Below are 16,630 nucleotides of genomic sequence, written 5' to 3'. Positions count from 1 at the left end.
AATTATTCCACAATTTCCTGTGGTTAGGACACGTCGACACGAGAACGTTGTCATCGGAAAGCTACAAATTGTCGCTCTCTCCCGCTGTGGAAAAATTTTAATCATGACAGTTTAATGGGAGAGTGTCTCTAAAATGACATTAAATTTCAACAAGATGTCATTAATAACACTTTGCGTTTAACGGATTATTTTAACACAGGAAGAGAGGAAAATTATTTATAGATTTCTGAGGCGAACTTTCTCGTGTCATAACAACAAGAAATCACGAAATACATGGTGTAGTCTAAAACTACTCCAATCACATATGCAATGAGTAATGAGTATTATTATTGCGTGCATATTTTTATCGTTTCTATATTAAAATCCTGATTCATAATTTAGTAGTGGGTTTGTCTCCGCGTGCGGTGTATATTATAAATAACTCGCTATTTGTAAATCCATAACAGGAATTAATCTGAAAGACATCATTCATTTAATTTATTCTTGTGCCGTTTTTCAATAAAATTTGTGGCTAAGACATGCACTATTGCCTCAAACTAAAAGATGTGTGTTTATGAAATTGTTATCTCCGTGAATCTGCAGCAATCGTAATTTAAAAATGTTCTCCCTCTCTGCCAAAGAAACTAGAGATTGTTGTTCCCAAACCTTGGCTTGAAAATATCTTATTCTAGGCTCGTTTTTAGTCGGGAAAATTATCCTCCGGATTGGATCGAACGGTATGGTTTCTTTGTTCGTGGACACATGGATAAAAAAGTAGCTTTTCTCTCCGATACGGTCCGGAGCTAGGTAATTTTCCTGACGGAAAACCAGCCTTCTCCTGGAATTTGATATTAATTATAATTGTAGCGAGCAGACAGCGGACAATTTCAGTAGCTCAAAGTCAAAAGGGGCAGCCCATAAGAAAAAATTGCAGCCAAAAACTGGCCAATATTGCGAGTGATGGGTGTTAATTTCAAAATTTTCCTCGAACCCTTTCCTCGGGGCTCGCAGCGCTTTCACCACTCGTCGTCGGGAAGATATTTGTCCGTTACGCTAAAAATCTTCAGGTTCTACACTGTAAAAACAGTCAACAATATAAAATTGGTCAACAACGACATTTATTTTGTGAATCTGAGAAAACTAATCGAGATAAACAGTGAGACAAGTCAGACAACCAATCACAAAATAGCTGTTTCAACAATTGTAATATTGCTTTTCTTATCAAATAGAAACATGTACACACTGCAATCAATTAATATCGGGTCCTGAACGTAAGACCCTTCTGAAATTTTTCGATGTGCGTCTAAATATAGTTCGAAAATTTAACTTCCTCTGAGAGGATCTGATGTTTTCTGATGACCTTACTCCAAAGTTTCCAAAAACATCTGCAGTATCATGAAGATTGATGAAAATTAAAATTACTCAATCTCTCCGTCAATCAGTCATAGTTATTGTCTACAGCATCCCCATCGTTGTTATGTAGATTTCTGAGGAGAACTTTCTCGTGTCATAACAACAAGAAATCACGAAATACATGGTGTTGTCTAAAACTAGGAGATTGTGAGTGGAAAAATTCCAACAACTTTTTATCAGCAGTAAATTCCTAATTTATATTTATGAAGTTGACGAAATAATTCCAAATTTTACTTATTTTGAAATATATCACACATCAGGTAGGGAGTACGGTTTCTTCACGCGAAGTCACGAAAAAAGTCAGAATTTCTCCACAGTTTCTCGCAGGATGCTGAAGGGAATCAGGTAATATTAAATAGATTTTGTTGATCGTCCTCAACATCTCTTGTCGCTCGTTAAATTATAGTAGTTAAATTACAGGTATGAATAAGCATTCAACATATAAATCCACGAGATGTTGACCGCAATTGGAAAGCAAACGTTTTTGTGGGTATAAACGTTTAAAAGATCGATGATGAGTTATTGCAGCAAGTTTGCAATTCAATGGATCATATATGTATGTGAATCAATGCCATGCGGAAAATTCGAAAGATAACCTAAAAAAATTTCAATAATATTAATAATGTTTTTAGATCGTTCATCGGCTTCGTAGTGATAATGTTGAACATCGTACAGAATGAAGCTCTTTACAGAGTGACAGCGATTCAAGACAAAATTCCTTATAACTGTAGTTTTCAAAATACATCAGAGACGACGATTGGAAGTTGTCTTGCAAAGTGTCTGAAAAATTGCACGTGTCGGGCGCTCCGGATGTGTGACGAAGATAAGACTTGTAGTTTGTGTTTTTCTCATAACGTGTCTCTCAAGATGGAAGACAAAATGGAAGAATGTAGCTATTTCGCCTTCAAAAGAAATCAACAACTTGTTTGTGAGGTCTGGTTTCATTAATACATGTTTTGTATAATAGTAATTATTGAGGGCAATATTTCAGTCCATTGACTTTATCTTGTCTTGAGTATTCAAATAGATCTTCAGAATTTTCAGGCTAACATTAGGTTTCCGCGCAATATTATAATGCATTTGAAATTCTTAATTCAGAACGGTTTAAAGAAGGACTGCCTTCAAGACACAAACTGTTGTCTGACCTCACAACCTTGTCTCAACGCTGGAGTGTGTAAACCAAGCTATCCTTCTGACATCCTGCATTCGCCACGTTTCACATGTGACGTGCCCAGGCTATCACGGAAGCCATTGTGAACAGCCAATCAAGTCATGCCGTAGATACGTTAGTGGTAGCTATGACCCACCAGTCTCGGGGCATTACACTATCGTGGATGACGAGAATCAACCCTTTCCAGTATTTTGCAATTTCGTTAAGTCGGCTGATAATATTACAGTATCTTGGACACTCATCCAGTCCTATAAATTTGGAAAGAGAGCAGAGTTTCAGAATCCTTTTATCAGAAACGATCCTAAAAATGCCACAACCCCAAACTGGGAATTTTACCGCCTGTCGAAGGCTACAATGCACTCCATACAGAACGATTCTTCAAAATGGCGAATGACTTGTCGATATGACGTTGATGGTCTCAACAAGACTGATTATATCGAAGGCTTAAAAACTCAAGTTGATATTTTAACTGTGAGTGCTAGTAAATGCATGAATGTTGAGTTCGTAAATGTTCGCGGAAACGAGTGCTCTACTAGCGGCGCGACAAATTGCAGTGCTTTTTTAATTCAAAGAGATGATCAACAAACGAGACCATTTCATCACGATTCCTTCAAAAGCCATAACGAAAATTGCAGTTATAATCCATCCAGTATTCCATGCAATCGTAAAGGAAATGGCAACGGGGAGGACAACTTTGGTCGATATCAGAATGGCTGCTTTAACCCAGCTCATCGTTGTTCTATGAGTGATTTGTCCACGACTCAAACCTGGCTTGGTACTTGAACTGAAATGGAACACAATGTGATGTCAGTTTACAATATAATATACATTGATCACATAATGAGTTGCCAAGTTTGGCAGCATGCTGGAACTGTGAAAACAGTTATAGCCTATATAACAGCACTATTTAGTCGCATCATCCCTTTTTTTTACTTCGGAAAATTTATAATTTATTCTATTATAAATTTATAATTTACTGCACTAAAAAGTATTTTATGGTTTCTGTGTTTGGATAGCCTGATCTAAACACGGGGGAATGTTGCAAGCGTTAAGAAAAGCGCGTGAAGACTGTAACCATAAAGTAATTGTTTGATAAAATAACAACAACATCAGCAGTCTTTGCAGTTTTGTTTCAATACGCGAATTAAATTCTCGCGTTTGGACGGCCTGGTCCAAATACGGGCTTCGACCAATCAGAACACGCGTTATATACATGTTATTTTATAATACCTTATCATAGAACTGATATAAGTTAAAATGGTAGAATCAAATAACGAGATACATAATATACTATATATACATAAATAGTTTTATCATTATATACTATACTATTCTTAAAGCCATTTAAAAGCTGCTGCAGTGAAATCGTCTCCTTGCAGTTCATTCATTTTTTTTATCACATAACTCGGTATCTCTGGTCCGGCACTTGCGAAGATTTAACAGCTACTCTGCGAACTCGAGTCGTATCTGATAGCCGACGAGGCACGCAGCGCCGAGTTAGCTATTAGTCATATACGACGAGAGTGAGCAGAATAACTGGTTTATTAAATGGCTTTTTAAAATCCTCTATTCTGACTGGTTCACGAGCGGCCGTTAAAAAACCCATACCCGCGGACCGTGGTCCGTATATTCCGTATCTGGACTAGTATCCCGGATGTCTGATCGTGCAGTTCAGCCATATTTAAACTGGGGCTGGTTGTATGAAAGCGGGATAGCGCTGTCCACCGGATACTGATTTTTTCAATCGTTCTAAAAATGCTCGAAAAGCGATAAAATTTCAGCTTGAAAGCAACAATTATTATAGAAGATTTTCGATTTAGGAATACTAAGATTTAATCAAAGTGGTAGCAAATAACGGGCGATTTTGAAGCGATTGAAAAAACCACTATCCGGTGGATAGGGCTATCCGGCTTTCATACAACCAGCCCCAGATTATTAACCTCGCTTGTTCGGTCGCGTTTGTACTGTCTAGATTTTTCTTGTTTGGTCTGGATTTTTTTCATGAATCTCGCTCTTTCGTTATTCGGTCCATGTACTAAAACGGCCTCGGTCTATAGATCTGATAGTTTCAGTACGCAGACCTCACGCTTATTATTATAATTTTATACACAAGCAATGGATAAAAACAATTAACTTTCAAATAAAAATAATAGTGAATAAACTTTTCCTTCAATTTTTTAAAAAATTGAATAAATAAATCCCGTACCGTGTTTTTTTCAATCGTTTTAATACAGAAAAACAGAAACAAAACCCGTATATTTTGTAAACCTATAGTTTTTAACCCAGGGGCATAGCAATATTTTCAAGATTGTGGGGGAGAGGTTGCTTTAGATTATTTTAGATTGCTTTAAATCCTTTCTTTTGAAGTTGTTTTTAAAGGAGATGATAACATTTCCGCTGTCTTTCTTCAATGAACGAAAACTTTTATAAATGAAAGTTTTAAATAACATCTACATGTGTTACTACAACCTATATACAATGTCCAATAATCAGTTTGAATTTCAAAGCTTTTTCTTTTAAACTACTGTAATATAAGAGTTAAAAAATTCCGTACGAGGGGTACTACAGTAATCGCCCACTCGGTTCCTGTAGCGTTTAGGTCGGTTCCAAACATAGAGACATTAACACCATTGTCTATTATTATTCTGTATTATTTATAATCTCTATGGTTCCAAAGCAATCTTGTTCCCGAGCCCGGGATTTTCTCTGGCGAGAAAACATCGAAACAAAGGCTCTGGGATAATCGAAATCAGAAATGACTGCATGCATGTGATTGGTCGTTCACGTACATCGTTGAAATGATGCAAAGAAAGACTGCCTTCAAGACACAAATTGTTGTCTCACCTGAAAACCTTGCTTCAATGCTAACAAGGGGGAATTTCGTTTTGGGCCAATCAGCGCATTTGTTTACGTTTTAGCTCTAAGCCAATCAGTTCGCGTGAATCGCGATTTTACAACAAATCCATAGCTGAAAATAGGGGGTCACTTTCAAGCTTCTCTGCAAGTGGATTTTTAATATTTTTCAATGAAATTCAAATATGTTATTCTTATAAGGTTTTTCTACAAATTCCTCGCGGCGATTTTTGTTTTTTGGCGTTATTACGAAGTTATCCGGCTTCAAGCTTTGCCGTGCAAAAGCTTAAATAATGCACTTTGATTTAGCCGAGAACCAGGAACGAAATTGTCTCGCAATTTTCCTCGCAGACATTTCAAACCATTATTTCCTCTAGATTTTCAACCACGCTTTAAAGAAGTAGAGGAACGATATAGCATAAACCAATCACACGCGCGCTAATGAATTCTAAAGAAAATAGAACATTTTATTTTCCCGCCCGCACGAAAGTATTTTCATTCCAAACAGAAAACACTTTCACAGTTCGTAGCTATTCCGTCGTCTTAAAATGCCTAAATTTTCAAAAACGTGTAATAATCCTTTTCACGACAAGTGGTCGGAAGAATTCAAAGACTCTTCCAGAATTATCAATTTAAGAGCGTACAACCTGGATGAATTCGCTAAGGCATTTGCCAAGTTTTCATCTGCTCAAAAAAAATTATGAGGTCACACAAAAAAAAATCAACCAAGTTTGCAAAAATTGTCTTCAGCAGTGCCTAACGAAAAAGAGTTTTATTGGGTATTTACCTCATCTGTCATCTCCCAATGAAATCGAGAAGAAGGTAAGATACATAAAATTTAGCAAAAATATCTTGAAAAATGGTTTCAATACTACATAACTACAGAGTACCAAAAACACAAGTGTCAATCTGACACAGATTGATTTCTGTTAACTTAGTTATGACAAAAGAACTCAAAGTTATAAGAATTAGGAAGTAGTGACATTGACTATGTCAATATTCCATGATCAAAAAAGAAAATATTGTAATTTGATATTTGGCCAAACATCAAAAAGGTTAGAGCTTAGGCATTCCCCTTGATCTACTATTGTAATAAGGGTAAGTATTCTTAATATGCTCAATATAGCTCGAAGACCTATCAGTATTCTTGAGAAGTGAACCAGATGAAGAAGAAAATGAAACACCAGCACCTATAAGCCCTTCTGTTGCCCAGCCATCCTGCAGCCAAGACTCTGTGTCCACCATAACATTGAGTTGCCCAAGTCAAGAATCTGTGGCCTCTGATGAAGCAACTTTGATGAGTGCAAGTGTTGAATGCCAGACTGATGAGGTTACTTTTATGTCCAAAGAAGACTATGAAAAACTTGTTTCCAAAGCCACTGATGAATTAGATATCAAAGGTGACCTGGAAAAATTAAGAACATTCTTCCACAATCCCCTGTGATGGATGCAGAGCATTTCCAAAATATTTGTATGCAAGCTGGTGCTTCTAGACTATTTTCAACCCTTTACAATGCAATAAGTTCAGATTGAATGTCAGATGAGCGCCAAGCATTAACAAAGCTCAGAGTTATGGTAGTCATATACATAATGATGTACTCACAGTCGCAACGAGCAAATTGGTTCCAAGTATCCCTTGCAAGAACACTGCAGCAATTTGGAATAAACGAACAAGGCTTGGCATCGCTCCGCAACTTGGGAGTTGTAGCACATCCGCGTACGATCAAAGCATCTATGCAAGCCTCATCGGCATCCCACATTGATAAAGTCAAGGAATTTTTTCACACTGCAATAGAAAATGAACAATTTATTATATTTTGTATCGATGACTACCATAATATTCAAACCAAACATCGTCCTGAAAGCAAAATCCAAACCCAATCAGTTTACACATCTACCCTGCTAGTTAAAGTTTTTCCAAATAACAAAGCTGTGCATAACAATCCATTGCAACCACTGTTACCAGTTAATCCAGTAGAAGATACTTTGTTGAAGATGTTCTTAGTTGAAACTATGGACAGTTTTTCCAAAACGTATGCAAGCGATATGCCAGACTGGATGGCTTGTTGACAGTCTAAAACTACCCTTGAAATCTTACAATGACCTACTAACTGCTTTAAATCACATGCTATCTAGTGGCTTGGAAGATTATCTCACCCATTTTGCAGCCCCATTTCCTGGAGACTGTCCCATGCAATTTTTTATGAGACAACTAGTGTACAACACAGCATTGGTATCCTTACCTGAAGTGTGCAAGAATGTTGTTCCAATGATTGGTCCACTGCATATATCAATAAACTCCAGAGAGTGTGTGCTACTAAATTTCCATCCAATTTTTGAAGATCTATATTCCTTCCTCTATGGTGGTTGGACCCTTGTTCGAGATGCTATCATGTCCGCCTTCACAAAATGCAAAGATATTGAATTTCTCACATTAATCAACCTAGTTGACAATTATGTACCACTTGTCCTGAGCATATACTCTGTTGTCTTCAAATGTAGCAACTACAATCTTTATTGCAAATCACTTTTTCGCTGCTGGGTAATGATGATGGTTTTCAAACGCAGGCATTACGACAAAGCTATGTTGGTAACTTTGTCCATCCTCAAGTATTGGGATAACAATAGTCATCCCATGCACCAAGTTTTCCAGCAGCCTGGCAGCCTTTGACGAGTACCCTGTAGAAAATTTCCACTCAGTGCTTCGAGCGAAAACCAATGAGACAGATACGGCTGAACAAATAAGAAAGAAAGCCAAAGAAATTGATGACTGCAAGAGTGAGCTACATGACTTTCAGTCATCATTTGTGCCCCCCAGGAAGTTCAATTTCAGTAAAAAGCGCATTGACAACCTGAAAGCAAGAGCTGCTGAATTTCTGGTCACCAAGTTCGAAGTTATCCACTCCCACCCTGGTATGGCATCCCAACAACCCAGGCAGCACAGACAAAAAAAAACAATAACAAAATGGCTCTTACCAAATTTATTCGGCAATAGAGTAGTGACCAACAAAGTGCTCCCACTCGGATTTTCTTCAGTGGAAAAATCACCTAACCCAGATAGGTAAATTGGTTAAGATAGTAAAACCATAAATCTGACTGGTCTCCAGAATATATATATATATATATATATATTAATATATATATATATATATATATATATATATTATGTGTATAAACCTCCTCTACCTTCTATTGTCTTAAAACAGAGCATGTGATAACGTCGATTGCAATCGCCAAAGCACGTTATGGCGCGTCTTTGAAGGTTGTGGTCATTCATTCCACATTGAGTGCACTCTTCCTGATATCAGTGTCTGCCAGATCTGTAAAGGTTTCTTGACAACGAAGATTTCCTCACTTGGCAAAACGGCAAACGAAGCAGTACACCATTTCCATCCAAATGCTGTTCAAGTATCAGATGAAAACTCGAGCGACGAGGACGAAGACGGCGATAGTGAGATGCAAGATCAAGATGGGGATGATGAAGATCTTGTTCAAACCACGAACGTACACACAGTTCTTCAGCTGATAACCAAAGTGAACGCTTGGCAAAGGTTTCAGAGCCCAAGGTCGTAATGTTTGGTAGGTTATTGAATTTTGTTTCAAATTTTAGGTCGTATTCCTCCATGTTAACAAATATTATGGTCGTATATTATGGTCCTCAATAGTCATATCGCGCAGCAAGAAATGACATGTCACATGTCAAGTTCTCGCCGGAAATAAACCGTGCATAATTATGTAAACAGGATATTACTAAAACGTAGCTTTTTAGCTTGCTTTTGATGATGCGATTTCGTGCTTCTGTTAATCAAAGTGCATTATTTAAGCTTTTGCACGGCAAAGCTTGAAGCCGGATAACTTCGTAATAACGCCAAAAAACCAAAATCGCCGCGAGGAATTCGTAGAAAAACCTTATAAAAATAACATATTTGAATTTCATTGAACAATATTAAAAATCCACTTGCAGAGAAGCTTGAAAGTGACCCCCTATTTTCAGCTATGGATTTGTTGTAAAATCGCGATGCACGCGATCTGATTGGCTTAGAGCTTAAACGTAAACAAATGCGCTGATTGGCCCCAAACGAAATTCCCCCTTGTTTTCAATGCTGGATGTGTGAACCAAGTTATCCTAGTTATGACATACTGCATTCGCCACGTTTCAGAATAATACGATTGTGATCGAAATTTCACAGTAGAAAAACGAGCGATTAAAATAAAAAATGTCACAAAAAAGACACAAACTTTAAAGTACTCATCTTCGCTTTAAAATTTGACAAATATATAGTTCAGTCCTTTGAACCTTTATGCTTCGAACTATCAACTATATTCATCTTGGTTAAACAACTTACGAAGTTTTCCGGAAGTTGTGTCGAACATACCCTTCCTCAAATTTCGTATATCCGACGATTGCCGAAGTTGTCGTGACAACCCAGTGGTTGCGAGCAAGTCCTGCCACCTGATTCTGCGAGTTTTTTGCGATTTACCGTTGTTCTCAGATAAAAAAATAACTCCTCAAACTGGACCATGCATGGTATGAATTTTTCATTACAGTTCTGAGGGAAGTTAATTGTTGAAATTTAAAGACAAAATTGAGTATTTGTCATTTAGGTGGGAAAGTAAGTCGCGCGACTGACTGGACTTACCCTAGATCCGCACCTATTTAGGGATCGTCTAGCACATACGAAGCTGATAAAAAATGTTAGTCGCAATCGCATATTTTCACCATTGAGCCTAATTAAAGCAGTGCATAACAAAAAAAAACAATTAATCACGAACATGTCACATCTTGCACTGGTTTTATGCCGCATTCCTTGAAATGTTCTCCTGATGTGATTTATTCCTACTCAATATGCATATGCGGGTACAAGTTTATTCAAAAGCAAAATTCTTTAATTAAGTCCCAAAGAGAGTAAATTTTCAATGGTGTTAGTCCAACTCTCAGAGGTGAAAATATGCGATTTTAAGTAACACTTTTTATCAGCCTCCTATTTGCTCATTTTTTAACCATTTGGTATCAAAAACATGTTGGTTTGAATAGCCAACAACATTCCATCATAATCAAATTAATTTTAATGTAATATATCTAGTTATGTTAGTTATTAGGTTAATAAAAGATACTGTACGAGTGACTGCTAATCAGTTAAGCGTTAGGAGAAGTGCGAGACAGAACGAACGGTTGATTTGGAAATAGTTGTGATAGACAAAGTCCTACGGGGATCCACCTTTCAAGTACTGAAATTTATCTGTTTGCATGTATGTTTGTAGTTTAATTAGTGTTTATGTTTAAGTTTAGTTTGATTGATCGTAAGAACGTGAAAAGAAAATGATTGGAATGCATGTATGTTTATACTTTTTACTTATATAGTTAAACTTAATCTTTTCTATAGAATATATTACCAATAAATATTAAAGAAGGTCGGAATGGAACTCTAATATTAGATAAAGTAGTTTTAATTCTCTAGTTTATTTTATTCTCTAATTTTTTTTTTTCCTCTTGTATTGTGCATGCATTATAAAAAGTATATGATATCGATTTATCATGTATTTATAATAATGTTCGAATAAATTTCTCGACCATTTTGTTTAAATAAATATTAAAGAAATTCCCGTTAGACTTGCGTTTAAAGTAGCAGTGCCAAACACATGTCATTCGATAGTTAAAAGCCTAACCTTTAGGGATGTGAAAAAATTCGTTAATAGAATGAGTAGTTCACGTATAATAGTGCGCCAAAGTTGGATTATCTTTTTTTTTATACACCCTGTATATTACCATAAGCTTCGAAACATCGGTACTCGTTATGACGTCACATGCAGCAAACATGGCGGCTATAAAAGTTCGCATTTGATACCGACGTTTGGGGACAAAATTAGTCAACTTCTACTTAACACACCAAAGTCATAAATTATATACATCAAATTGTTGCTAAAAGGCTGAATATTTGCTTAGGCTAATAAAAATGGGGTCAAAAATTTCGTTGCAGTAACACTTTAAATCAGTATCTTCTGTACGAGCATTTCAAAATCGAGGGAATATATATGTTACGAGATCTGGCACAAGACATTTCAGAGGAAACTAGAAAAATTCTGCTTGCGGCATGGAGAAGAAATACGACCAGTGCCTATGCCTCAGCCTGGAATAAGTGGGTTAGCTGGTGAGCTCCGCGGAAAATCAATCCCGGATCAGTGTCTTTAAATATGATTTTGGAAATTCTCAAAGATCAGTTTAAAGAGGGGAAGGGGTATAGAACCATTTATGTCTATATCGATCAGTGTTGTCGGCAGTTTTACCCGAATCGAATAAAGTTGGGGCTCATCCGTTAGTATCTAAATTGCTTGAAGGTATCTTTCATTTGAGACCTCCTCAACCGAAGTATTCTCATCACTTGGAGGGTTAAAATCATAAAATCGTTAGGGAGCAATGAAGAATTAAATCTTAAGCTTTTGTTACTTAAGCTGGTAACCTTACTTGTTCTTACAGCCCAAGACAGATCTTCGGATCTTGTTAAGAAAGACCTGCGGTTTGAACTTTTATCCGGAGGGTGTATCCTTTAAGTAACTGGGTTGTCAAAGACATCTAAACCAGGAGATCGAATCCCTAAAATCTAGCTTTCATTTAGGCGGTTTCCACCTTCCGCCTCGATCATTATAAAAAACATTTATTTGACAGATTATATCGCATTATCAAGCGACTTTAATTTAATTTTATTATAAATAGAAACTGTAGATCCTTGAACCAATGAAATGCATTGCAACTGCACGACTCGCAGAAACTCGTTGTGTAATGTTACCACTCCTACGATAAGACTTGTTGGAGGGACAATGAAGGTGAAGGATCTATAACCGCTGCTATATAGGATCAATAGGACATTTCCAGGAATGATTGGGATAAAAAAGATAATAGACATCGCAGTTGAAAAGAATGAAAGCGCTGTTTGTGCTCCGTGAATTTGACAGATGGTTTCGAACTTCTCTTGGAGATACTCATTTTTGAATGCTCCCCAGAAGGAATCTGGCAATAGCATCATGAAAATAGTAGAGAATGTTGTCCGGCAGTCTATTGCATACTGTTTTATATCGAATAGAATATTTAGAAAGCCTTTCTTCAAAGTATCTGGGTCAGTTCTAAAAAAATTGTAATGTCATCCATGCATGTCACCTCAAATAACCCGACTTCATATAAAAGCGACCTCACAAACATTAATCACAGGAAAGTATCACCAGCTGTGTCGACGTATAAAAATCAAACTAAACTCTTTAAGTATACTTCAAACATCGAACTTCAGTGATACTAATAGTAAACATTCGTGATTCTATATTGTATAGACGATGATATTTCTTACAGTGATAAAGTTCCTTTCATGCGGTTGGAATTTCGAGTTTTTGTTAAGATATCTAGATTACTAATCTTCGCTTTTCATTAACATTCCATTCTCTTCTCACTTTAAAGCCAGATGAAACTGCGTATAAAGGGTGAACGGGGAAACAGGGGAATCAATAAGATCCTCAAATCTTAAACATGATTTTACCTTTCTCTGTCGGCTTTATCGTTCAGCCGCTTCAATACAGATATCTTTTGTCCACATACCCACTTTTCGAAACGAGATCAACTTTTTAATTAAAACTCCTCGCTTTAAATTTAAGTTCACAGGCGGAGCACTTTAATTTATTTGTTTCTTGTTTAAATATACATTTATCACCAAATTATTTTGAAATTCATATCTCATTTAGGACATATCCATGCCTGTGTGCTGCGAGTTTTAATTTGTCTAAAGGCGATTCTCCATTGCCTCCGCTCCGCCCGCGCGGGCGAAGCGCGCTTTGTTTTTCAGACCCGTCACGGTCGCATGGACAGATTTTCAAAAGCCGCTTCGCCCGCGCGGGTGAAGCGGACGTTAATGGAGAATCGGCTTAATGAGCAAGCTAGAAAGTGTTGAAAAGTGCATTCTTTTATGATCTGCTGACGAAGTTTAATGAATGGTGATGATATAGAAACCCAGTAATGCAGTAATGGACATGCTTTTTTTTAATAAAAGAAAAGCTTTTGAATTATCTTAAAGATTTGTTTATAAAAAAGACATGCTTGGTAATCGCAGGTCAAGAACAGCTTCTGGCGTTTGCTTCGGTATGTTGTTCATGGTACATGGAACATACTGAGATACCGGTACGCTGCTTGCCAGTTTATGTACTTAATCAAACTTGCTGCATTAGGAATGTCCTATCAGTATCGACAAGCTACAATTAGAACTATAATATTCAGTCAAAGTTTATTCGATAATTTACCTCTATTTTATGTTTACTTTGTAGCCTCATACAGTTAACGTAAGAAAAACATGCATAAAAAGCTGCAAAATATTTTAGAAAAGATTACGAGTTAAATATTTCAAGATAGATAGCTATAGACATAGTTTACTAGACCGAGGAGTTTCAACAACAGTGTCAGTTAAGATAAGCCCTAACATAAGAAGAGATGGCTGTTTATATCTATTTACATTTTTTAATTGAATATAACTCGTTAGTGAAGTGAGCTAAGGAAGACTGGGGAACGGTCTGCTTGTGCTTATTTATCGTGATAATTATGATTTGATAATCGTAAATAAATGTTTAAACATCAGAAAGCACTTTTGATCTTTAGGCTTTTTGGAACTCGATTTTCTGAAGACGGAGTTGACATAGTCATGGAATTTCCTGCAAATTGGTAACCTCAAGATTGTTGCAAACGCCTTCCGAAACTTCGCGACCTTAACCAAGCAAAAGAAATTCACAGACGAATTGAGAAGCACAAACAAGAACTGCAAATCTCTAAACCAATGGAAAGCCTCGCAGCTGCATGTTTCGCAAAAACTCATCGTGTAAATAAATATGGCGGAAGGACCATAGCAGCCAAGCACTGCTGCCATGACAACCAGAAACATTTTTGTGACTTTGGTTTCCATGCGAACCGTTTTGTCACGGCGACAGTCGTTGGCCTTACTGATGACGTTATGTTTATTCGTCTTGTCGCCATGCCTACTGTTGTCCTGGTGATCTTTACTGACCACGCAACACAGATCATTATTTTTCTTTTTTGCCTTCTGCGCGCTCTGGATACGAGTTTTATAGGTTTTGAATTTGTATATCATCAGACCGTAAGTGAAACACATCGGATACCGAGAGCTAGAAAGACTGTAGTGTTTGCCAGTATAAATGCACAAGTTATAGACCCCACTTCAAAATATATGAAAGGTAGTGTGAAGGATACGAGCCATATTAAAATGACGGTCATGAGGATTCTCTTTCGGGTTAACTTGTTGCGATAGTTGTGGGGATTTCTCATAGCGAGGTATCGTTCGGTTGCTAGTGACGCCAGGCTCAGAATACTCGCCGTGCATGACACAAAGTAACTCATATGAAACAGTCTGATTTCCCCAATAGATAGCCGCCCATACAGACCTTCCTTAATATGATAGTTGACTGACAACGGTCCAGTCACTAAACCAACTATGAGGTCAGCGACGGCTAGATTTGACATGAGATAGTTAAACGGGCTCCGGAGGTTTTTATGAGGATCAAAGGCTACAGCAAGGATTAGAAGGAGGTTCCCAGGGATATTTGTAACTAAAAGTAGAATCGATATTGATGCGGTGAAAAACGAAAGGTGACTTGGTGCCCCTGTGGTGTGACAGCGTTCTTCAAACGTTTCTTGTAGGTAAGACATTTCCGATGTCGACGATGGCCCTTACTTGAAAAGATTCACAGCAGAAATATTGGGGCTAAAAAAGGTAAATTAAAAAAAAGTGAACCTTAGCTTCTACAACAATAGTACCTCAAACATGAGTTGTTTGTCACTCGATTAGTGATAGCAAAACGCCAAATTCGCTTGTCCTATCGTTTCATATTAAAAAGCTCAACTTGTCCTTAATTTAAGTATATGTATTTCAATATAATGCACCTAACCTAGTCTTCACGAAAGCGAAAGATCCCGTACAAAAATCGTTTCCTGAAGATGAGGGTAAAAAAGAGGGAACAATTTGAGCACTTTTCAAGTTTCGTATTTCTTATTCTCTTTTACTCTTCGACTTTCTCCGGCATTTAACATTTTCAAATAAACCCAAAAGAGATTCAACCCAAACGCACGTATGCAGTCTGCCATATCTCACACTGGCAATATTGGTCTGTATTATCAAAGTCATATATATTAATTAATATATTATTTCACATATATATAGCCATATTATATAAATTCGGGGAAAAAACACGATATCGTACACACCCTGAATGAACTGAGAGGAAACGTCACATGCGGCATTTAGTGGAAATATGTTGTTGCCTGTGTCGTTGACTGAATGCCAAAAAGCTTGAGTTGCACTTACATGAAATGAAATTGAAGCCAAGCAGAAGTGACTTCGCTTCTCCAAAAACGGATCCTCTAAGGCTGGATTTCCCCTTACAGAGAAATGGTTCGCCAGCGAAATATTTTAAATGCATAAATTAGTTGAACATGACTGTTCTGAAGTACGCTGATACAGTATCTGTACAGTATGTTCAGATATCTGATACAGTATAAATAAATCCGGCATTTTCTTAAATCTTATTCATAATTCGTAGTATTATATTTATTAATATGTACAATGTATTCCGAAAGCTCGGTGTGTGTACCGATCGTACTTTTAATAGCATAACATACGTGCATGGTATAATTTGTTAGGGCATTAAATGTATAAATTGAAAGAGTATAGAATCATGCAAAGTAATAGTTACCGTAATTCAAACAAAAATGTTAACATTATAACGTCACATGCTCACAGCGTATGTGATTCAAAAGGTTACCGGCAATATTTCTACCGGAACTACTTCTCTGCAGGTGGAAATCCACCCTATAATAGTCTATTAAGCGTCGCAAGAAAAGTACGCTTTAACTCTCAGATATCTGATACAGTATATGTTTCTAACGTGACTGTGGGGTATTGCATGTTCAAAGGCGTTTTCGCCTGATTGTCACTAGGCATTGACATAGAATCGGCCGAGAAAAATATATCATATCAGAAATTAGTACTTTCTTATAAATACAATGTCGAAGTCAATGTTGTTCTATATATGCCTTAGAAGAATAAGAAAATTGTATGAAAATACTCCGTCAAATTATCGTCGAAAGCTTTAAATCCGGCATTTGCTTTAAATCTTACTCATAATTCGTAATATTATATTTATTAATCTGTACATTAAATTCCCGAAAGCTCG

The 16,630-nt window shown here is 36.9% G+C and overlaps 1 protein-coding gene and 1 long non-coding RNA gene across 2 annotated transcripts; one reads left to right on the top strand and one right to left on the bottom strand.

Moving 5' to 3' along the window:
* Window positions 1–1,458: 1,458 nt before the first annotated feature.
* On the top strand, window positions 1,459–2,186 carry LOC114542760. Its single transcript, XR_003689753.1, has 3 exons — window positions 1,459–1,539; window positions 1,653–1,737; window positions 2,025–2,186. It is a non-coding gene; the product is annotated as an uncharacterized LOC114542760 (long non-coding RNA).
* An 11,800-nt stretch (window positions 2,187–13,986) lies between these two features.
* LOC114542763 (neuromedin-U receptor 2-like) lies at window positions 13,987–15,107 on the bottom strand. The gene is made up of 2 exons (XM_028562223.1): window positions 14,538–15,107; window positions 13,987–14,493 (listed from the first exon to the last, which is right to left on the bottom strand). Exons 1-2 carry the CDS (start codon window positions 15,105–15,107, stop codon window positions 13,987–13,989), a joined length of 1,077 nt encoding a protein of 358 aa, XP_028418024.1.
* Window positions 15,108–16,630: the final 1,523 nt, after the last annotated feature.

This window comes from Dendronephthya gigantea, unplaced genomic scaffold (assembly GCF_004324835.1).
Source record: "Dendronephthya gigantea isolate DGI-Jeju-01 unplaced genomic scaffold, DenGig_1.0 000391F, whole genome shotgun sequence".
In the NCBI taxonomy this organism is placed as follows: Eukaryota; Metazoa; Cnidaria; class Anthozoa; order Malacalcyonacea; family Nephtheidae; genus Dendronephthya; species Dendronephthya gigantea.
The sequence above is the reverse complement of the archived record's forward strand: the minus strand, read 5'-3'. Positions and strand labels throughout refer to the sequence as shown.